The following is a 9210-nucleotide window of genomic DNA, read 5'->3' as shown; positions in this document are numbered from 1 at the left end:
TTTTAAATAAAATTTAATAATATTCTATTAAAAATAAATTTAAATTATTAAAAAAAGAATTTATGTGAATGTATCTATTGTTATTCAAAAGAGTTTTCAATTAGAGATCCAAAAGAACATAGTGCTTAGATAATAAAATGAAAGCTTTAGTCTCCAGAATAAGTATTAAGCTGACCTATAAAGATTTGTCATTTCAGTGCTTCTAGAAAAATCATCCAAAAGGAGACAATCTCCAACACTATAGGACAGGGGGTAAAAAAAATCAAATTTTGACTGAAGGTTTTTCTGTCCTAACACGGCTACTGGTGGTCAGAGTGACCTGATTATATTCGTGATCAAAGGATATTTAGAGCCCGCAGGGACCACGGAGATCCTTTATCCCTCACGCACGCCTTTCACATCAGGAAACAGGGTCAGAGTTCTGTAATGTTCCAAACAAGCAATTTTAAAAGAAAATGCACAGAAGTTTATGAATTTTGTTTCTAAAGGCACCATGCTTTAAGCAGAGAGTAGAGTAAGGGAATAAGAGAGACAGACCTGGAAGAGTAATTCTCCACATATTAGCTGTGAGGCTTGGGAGAGTGGCTTAGCCTCTAGTTTCCTGTGAACGACGTAGTTACAAATGCGAATAAAAATTTTACATATACTAGGGGAAGTGAGAATCCTCACCAATCCCGAGGTTCATAAAGTGTAAAAAAAAAAATAAAGAGCTTCCAGTTGAGAGGGTTACAAGGGGTCATCCTGCAGCCTCAGGAGGGGGAACTAAGCTTTAACTACAGTAGGAAAGTGAGAGTAATATGAAAAAGATGAAGGATAAAGAGAAGGTTGTTCATCCTGGGCAGAATTCCACACAGTACAATGAAAAGGTTTGGAGGGAAAGAATGGGGAAAAGTGCAGTAAAGATAAGCAACTGGAGAGCTATTTAGTAGAGAGCAATTTGACCAGAGAGAGCAGACATGTAGGAAACCACAGGTTTAATGGGTTACAGGGTTACAAGCAAATGAATCGAGGAAGTAAGATGGTGTGGAGGGCTCTCTGGTCTGTCAGGATTCACCTACTACTCAGATAGATGACTTCTCTGATAGGATGCCTGGTGGAAAAGGAGAGTTCTGTCTCTCTCTAAGTAGCCACTTGTGACCTGGATCGATTTCTCGGATTCTAGTGAAAAGCTCCGGGCTTGGGGCTTCAGACAAACGGGCTCCAGATTCCTGAGATCCTTTGTGGCATTACACTCCCCAAGGGGGAGCAACAGGACATTTTTTAGAATCCCATTCAGAGGCTTGTAGGGTGCTGGTAGAGAGTATACTTTCAATAAATGCTTCTCGATGTAACAAAGAATGTCCTTCGTGGTTAGCAAAGTACCCCAAGTAATCCTTAATGACAAAAAAATGTATCTGAAGCCAGACTGCTTAAATTTAACTTCCAAAATTGACATTTACTAGATGTCTGTGACCCTAACTATGCTTCGATTTCCTTATCTATAAAATCATGATGATAATAATAATACCCAACTCAAAGGGTTGTTGTGAGGACTCAATGAATTACAACATGTGACGTGTTTAAAACAATGCTGGGTACACAGTAAACACCTTCCTGAGACATTGTTTTCATAAAGCACGAGATCAATTAGCTTTGTAAACTTTTATATTAGCATACAGTACAATGAATGAGTTAACTATGTCTTCAAACTTCAACTATCACTTATGTCTGGGTCTATGAAGCTACTGCTTACCGGGATCAAAATTATCACCAAATATGCGCTTGGCAGGAATCTTCAGGGCCATAGTGGGAAATTGTTTCTTTAACTAGAATTTTAAAAAGTAACATTATATGAACTTAATTTTATAAGTTTTCTAGTTATGCAGCACCAAAATAAAATACAATCTATTTGCAAGAAAATCCATTGTAAGACATACTTTTAACTATATCATGAGCAAATGTACAATATTGAGTTATACCAATAAAATACCATAGACTGTCTAATCATCTTATTTTGTGCCAATAGAACAGTTAGCAGCTTTGTGACCTTGATAAGTTACTTAACATCTCTGTACCTCAGTTTTCTTGCCTGCAAAATAGGGATAATTTTAGCACTTCCCTTACAGACTTGTTGTGAGGCTTAAAGGAAATCATTTACGTCAAGGGCTTAGACTAGAATGTAGTATATAAATTTTGAATACATATTACTCACCATTTATTACCTCAGGGGAAGATGTGATCTTTGTGTTCTCTCTATATGAACAGATTGACAATTGTTTTCTAAGATAGCTGATGAATTTTGCTTTTAACATTCTCTACTTCAGCTTTCCCCCTATTGCTATTCTAAAACATTTATCAGATTTGTTTATCCCCAGAGAAGGAACAACTAGGCCCCGAGGAACTTAAGTTTGTAGCAGTAAAGTCATAAATAAGGGTTAATGCTTATTTTTATTATAACCTTCAGGTAAGCGTCCTCCCTACCCCCTCTCCCACACACAGAAACTATGTATCTAACTAGCAACTGACAGGAAATAGAAAGAACAGAAGAATGTATTAATCACTCTACACCACTGGCATGCTATCAGCAAAATCCAGACCGAAAAGTCTGTAGACAAATGACACTGCTTTTTCCACAAAAAGCTGTAAAGGCAAGATAAGAGAGGTGGAAGATTAAAAGCCACTTAATAGACCTATCAACCAGTCACATAAATACTGAGTGATTATTTGATGGTAAGACATGATCATTAGTTTAGTTCTAGATGTGATAATGTTATGTGTGTGTGTTTTTAAGGACCTTTATCTTTTTCAGAGATGATACTAAAATATTTACAGATGAAATGATACGATGAGTGAATTTTGCTTCAGAATCACAGGGGGCCGGCTAGGGCCAGAGATGAAACAGGAATGGCCATTTAATTGTTGAAGCTGGATGGTACATTATATTATTTTCTGTGTTTGTACTAGTCGTTCTACCTCTGTAGGTATTAAGCAATTTCTACAATAAAAAGTTTAAAAATGTAAACAGTCATAAAAGCCCATGTAACCGATGATTAAAATGTTTAGAGATTGGAAATCATATTTTTGTCTTTTATTGTAAAAGAGGCATAAGAATTTGTATTTTCAAACTTAGGGAAATCAGGCTTAGTTTAAACTCACTCCTATAGTTTGAAAGAACACAACTAATACCATTCCCCTGTTTTTGTCTTTGCCCCTCACCCCAGGAGGCAGAATTGAAAGGGGTTATTTAAAATGAGAAAGGCAGGCACAGAAAACGAGGAAACGAGAAGAAGAAAAAAACAGAACAAAAAAAGAGAAATACAGGAAAAATGAGGAAGATGGATAATAAAAACTCAACTACATGTTAAGAAAATTGTCCGCAAAAATACTTAAAATGGGATGTTTGATGGAAAAAGAGAAAGAACATGACCATGGTAGGGAAATGCCCAAAAGAAACATTCCTACTTTACCTTTACCCTTAAAGATACTCAAATATCACCGCTCCCCCTAATTAATCACCAGCTATTTAAAAAGAAACCATCCCAAGGATGCTAGGCTTTGAACTCAGGCACACGCCTTACTGGTCAGTTTTTGGATGGCATCTCCTACAGTTCTACAAAAGGAGACACGTTTAGAAGGTAAATCTGGCCTATATGATCTTTTAAGCAAAATACAAAAAGAAATCTCAAATTTTCAATTATTAGTAGTTCACTGAACAAAATTTCATCTAAGTTCATATAAACCCTCTGTGCAAGTGTGCATGGGTGTTGTGTTACCATCATGCTATTTTTACCTGAGTATAACCCAGCTATCCGGATAGGCGAAGTCAGATTTGTACAATCATTAAAAAAAAAATGCTAGTCATATACATAATGGTATCCAAGAATTTCAAATAGAACTAGCAACTCAACCCTCACGTAGCCTCTAATATAAACGATTTTTTTTTAAATCACTGAAAAAAATTACAGAAGATATTCTCATGTACAAATTCTTACTGGCTATTAGTTTGTTTCAAAAATGTGACTTCACTTAGAGTAAAAAAATGACTGTCTTAATTAATATGTTAAATATTGATTAAGCAATATTTAAAACTATATACAGTAAGTTTCAGTTGCATATGCAGTGAAGAAAAACTAAGTAACAAAAGAAAACACAATAAATTTAACCAGAAATAACATGATGATTAGCAATTATTAGAGAGGCAGATGTAAAGGATTTATTTCTAATATTCTATAACATTAAAATATATTTTAAGTTGTACATCTAGTTTTCATACTTTCAATACTTTATTTGGAACTTGTCAACGGTCCCCTCTCCACCCTTTTGTATAAGAATTCCAAAGTCAGAATGCTTTTGAAGAATCTCTTACTCTTTTCTGCTTCTCTGATATATCTGAATATTATTTAATCACTCAAGTAAAATCTCTCGTATTTTTGAGTTTTCTCAGGTGTTTTGTTTTAAATAAAAACCTCGTAAAGTGACCATTACTTACAGTATTGTAAAGCTTATCGAATTCTGCATATCTTCTGAAGACAAACCACTCACTCCTGCCCACTGAGACCAGAACTTTATAAACCTGCGAAAACAAAAAAAATAATAAAAATAACACAATATTTGACTGCAAAAAAACATTAACTATTTAAATATGTGAATGTTTTCATACTCATGAAACTAACATTAGACATAAATGTTTATATATGATTCTCCAAGATACACAAGCATACCAACTGAAATACTTATTTTATCTTGTTGAAAGGTGACCTTTTATTTTTAAAATGCTATGAAATAGGTCTATAATTTTCAAAGAATAACACAGTGAATACCGTGTCCTCATTATTTAGATGAATCCTATTTTGCCATTCTTGTTTCAGATTTTCCTGCCAAGAATCAGACATTATAGATTCAACTGAAGATATTCTCTATTCTTCTCCAGCAGTACCACTACCCGGAAACTATAAAGTACTTTCAAAAGTGATGCCTGGCACATAGTAAATACTCAATTATTAGTTCTCCTTCTCCCAGGTCATCTTTTACATGGTAGTTTTCAAACTAAGAATTTATCCGCAGATTTCCTCCTACCTTAGTATTTTCCTATATACGTAATTGCATATAATCATAGTCAACAACCGTATGAAGTAAGCAGAACAAATATTACACCCCCCACTATACATATGAGTAAATGGCCAAAAAAGGTTAAGCAACTTGCCCAAGTACACAGACTTGTTAGACTAAGATCTAAATCTTCTAATGCCCACCGTGCATCAGAATCAGTATCAAATCAACAGTTAAATTATAGAATCAACTCTCACAATTCATCCCATAGATACTCTCACATTATAATTTAATATACCAATGTAAAGAAAACTGTTTGGGACCCCCCAAATATTACATCATTTCTAAAGAGAAAAATATCAAGAATCCAGGTTTATGAGAAAAGACTCACTGATATATGGCTTGTTTACCAATCTCATCATTTTACAGTATAAGACTAGGGGAAAGAGATAGGAGTAGCTTTGGGGTTTATAATACAATTGCCCACAATCTGTTAGACAAGTTAAAGTAAACCAGGTTAATTCTGGAAGATGGGTAAACATGTATAAACTATCCTTCCCTATGAAAGATTGGTAAGCTATACTCACAAGTTCATAGTTAGATGATACCGTGAGGAAAGGAACTCCCTGATAAGTATGTGATTGTACTGAACGAATTCTGTAGTATCGTTTAAGATATAATCACACTTACAGGCCAACAGTGGGAGGAGTTAAGTATTCACCTGGAAAGTGAAACAGTCACTAGTATCAGACACCTAAGTGATGAACCATCTAGACCGGGGGTAGGGAACCTTTTTTAGGCCAACGGCCATTTGGATATTTATAACATCATTTGCAGGCCATACAAAATCACCAACTTAAAAATTAGCCTGCTATATTGAGTCAAACATTTAAGTAACTCACCCCTAATGTCTTGGCAAGGTCAGACCAAATGATTTTGAAGACCTTATAGAGCAGTGATGGCGAACCTTTTGAGCTTGGCATGTCAGCATTTTGAAAAACCCTAACTTAACTCTGGTGCCATTTAACAAAGAAAAATCAACCAAAAAAATGAGTTTGCGTGTCACCTCTGACAAGCGTGTCATGGGTTCGCCATCACTGTTACAGGGCCTGCAGGCTGGACGTTCCCCACCCCTGATCTAGACTGACAGAAAAGAGCACCCTACAGGAGCCATAGGGTGGTGATATGACTCTTCTGGTCCTAACCAAGAAGGTATGTATCATGCTGTCTTAGAGGAAGCTATTAGGTGTAAGATGTCAGAAATGTTTGCAAGATGACACTGCTCACATGGAGAGTGTGCAGAAGTAGAGGGTCAAGAACCTGATCAAGGTGCCAGTGAAGGTGAGCCATGCTTCTAAGACTAGACTACATATTTACCTCATACATCATTCAGGACTGAATAGGCCTGGTGCAGGACTGCTACAAAAGGATCGGAAACTTAGGTTTCTCCAATTGCAAGCTTCTTGAATTACTTGTGCCAATTCCTGGTGTTGTAAGGCGGCTGGCTTCCCATCACTACCCAAATACAGCCAAACTAGAACCCAAGCCTGGGGTCCAGGCTGAAGCAGTTCTGCTACAAATATATTTACAGGAGCCGAGATAAAGCCCTGTGAATTATTAATTAGCAGTAGGGTTCATTAACAAGGGTTTATTGAGTAAGTTCTAATTTAAAAAATCAATAGACAAAAACAAAAACTTCAAATTTTAAAAAATACTTTAATTTACAAAAAAAATCACAAGATTACACAGAAAGCAGTATAATATTTATCACAATATGAAATGATCTTATTGAATTTTAAAAATACTTCTTTATTGTCTGTCTTGCCTCAACACAGAATGTAAGTTCCTTGAGAACAAGGGCTGTGTCATTTTTGCTAACTGCTGTACCCCAGTTGCCTAGAACAGTGTTTGGCATAACAAAGAAACTCAATGACTATTTGTTGAGTGGATAAACGAAAGTATAATTTAGACTTGGTTTAAGTCAAGACATCCTAGGATGCAATTCTGTTAGACGCTCCACAGTGCAGAGCTATATAAAGACATGTGAGCGTTACCTCGACCATGAAAAATAGGAGGACACCGGAGATAACCTACCGACAATGTTGGCGAAGTATGAACTTCCCTCAAACTTGGCAAGAGCTTATGCCCTTGAAGGAGAGAATGGCCTAAAGGTAAAAGTAAGGATGGGGAAGGAAGGGAAACTTGCACACATTTCACTATTTCATCCAAGGTACACTGACCTCTTTACCATCAATGTGTTATTTCTAAATTTTGCTTATACAAATGTGGGATAAATGTACACTGCTTGTTAAGATATTACTACCGCCCTGACCGGTTTGGCTCAGTGGCTAGAGCGTCGGCCTGCGGACTCAAGGGTCCCAGACTCAATTCCGGTCAAGGGCATGTATGTACCTTGGTTGTGGGCACATCCCCAGTGGGGGGTGTGCAGGAGGCAGCTGGTTGATGTTTCTCTCTCATCGATGTTTCTAGCTCTTTTTCCCTCTCCGTAAAAAATCAATAAAATATATATATATTTTTAAAAGAAGATATTACTACCAACACAGAGACCGAGGGGGAGCAAATGGTCAGACACACATCATAGTATCTCAGCTCTGGGCTTTGGTGCAGAGTGTGGAGGTGTTAAGGGAGGGAGCAGAGAGGGTAGAGGGGCTGTTTCTAGCTCCTTATCTGGGATTTTGAGAGAAAACCACCATTGGGGGGTCCCAGCTCCACTTATTTAAGAAGGCGGAGTGGAGTGGTCAAAGAGTTTAACTCCTCAGCTTTCCTCAACTCCCATGTGAAATGGACTGAGTTAAAAGTCGCTTGTCATTGGGCATCTTTAGCAGGGCCAGGTGACCCCCTGGTCAGAGCCTGGGGTAGATCACTTGATTCAGGAGCAGGCAAAGGGCATGCCAGAGCCTCAGTGGGCTCTATAGCCTTTGAGAGCCAACCCAATCGCAGAACAGACAAGTCAGTTCATCAACTGCAGGTGCCAGCAATAGTATATGTTTCATTACACTAATTAGCAAAGTGACTGTTCTCCAATAATAGTCACTGATACACTGATTCAACAAATATTCACTGTGTGTATTCTTTATAAAGCCCTATAGTAGATACTATGGTGGTAAAAAGGAAAATTAGAAATGGGCTTTGCCTCTAAGGTAAAAAAAGAGATAAATGACTGGATGACATATTTTTTAAATTGAGGTAGAAAATAATAAACATCATAAGGATACTATGAGAAAACAAAAAAGAAAGATACTATGATAAAAAGATACTATGGAAATTTTGAGAAAGACACTACGGAAATTTCTAGATAGTGGTTCTTAATACGGGACCAATGACTTCTGGGTCCATTAACCCCCCGACAGTGCACATAAAATTATATCCACAGGCATGCACACCTCCTGGTAAGAAGGTCTGTTAGAAAGTGTCATAAGTTTCTCCAAGGGTTAGGTAAACAGGCAAAAATCTGCACTGGAAAAGTCGTCCCTGTGTACTGTAATGGAATACAGCATTGGAAAGATACGTAAAATCTGGATTTGTGGACATTGGGAGAGGACATTCTAGATTAAGAAAGAAAAGCAGAAATGGAAATATTCTCTATATTCCATTTTTTCCCATATGCTTTACCCTGAATACTTACAGTGAACCTCTTCTTTTTCTCTCTGTGTTCATCAGAGCTGGGAATGCTTACACTTGGGCAGCTTTCCTTGTAGTCCATGGTATAATCCCTTTGGGTTTACGGCCTCAAAAGGACACCAGAAAATGAATCCGAAGCAATGGTCAGCAGAGGACAAACACAACAGCTACTCCAAAACATAAAACCTCTTGAGGTAATGTTCAAATTCCATCATGCAACCTTAACCGACAGAAAAAAACAAACAAAACTGATTAGCAAAACAATCTTTAAAATGCCACTAATTTACTTTTGATCGTTAAGTCTCGGTCCAGGTTAAGAGATTTAATTTCTGTTATGTCCATTTCAAGAGATAAACCACAATCAAACATTTGCATCCCATCCACCTTTCTTACTGCTAAGAAATTCCGGAAGCTTCTATAGCACAGTTCATGTGGACTAAGGGCTACCTCTCACCTAAAAGATCCCTAGTTTGATGGATTCAAAGGAGGGTTTTTCCAGGTATGGTTTTCAGACTTTTTGCATCAGGTCAAACAGATGAA

The 9210-nt window shown here is 37.0% G+C and overlaps 1 protein-coding gene across 1 annotated transcript in view; it reads right to left on the bottom strand.

Moving 5' to 3' along the window:
• SGK3 (serum/glucocorticoid regulated kinase family, member 3) overlaps positions 1–8888 on the bottom strand; it is a 45395-nt gene extending 36507 nt beyond the window's left edge. Inside the window, exons 1-4 of the mRNA XM_014539786.1 lie at positions 8675–8888; positions 4469–4552; positions 1733–1805; positions 1363–1373 (exon numbers count right to left, since the gene is read on the bottom strand). Of these exons, the coding sequence (XP_014395272.1) occupies positions 1363–1373; positions 1733–1805; positions 4469–4552; positions 8675–8752 (246 nt within the window). The 5' untranslated portion in view covers positions 8753–8888. The remainder of the gene's footprint in view (positions 1–1362; positions 1374–1732; positions 1806–4468; positions 4553–8674) is intronic.
• Positions 8889–9210: the final 322 nt, after the last annotated feature.

This window comes from Myotis brandtii, unplaced genomic scaffold, assembly GCF_000412655.1.
Source record: "Myotis brandtii unplaced genomic scaffold, ASM41265v1 scaffold23, whole genome shotgun sequence".
NCBI classification, from domain to species: Eukaryota; Metazoa; Chordata; class Mammalia; order Chiroptera; family Vespertilionidae; genus Myotis; species Myotis brandtii.
Note: the sequence above shows the minus strand (reverse complement) of the source record. Positions and strands in the feature narration are given on the sequence as shown.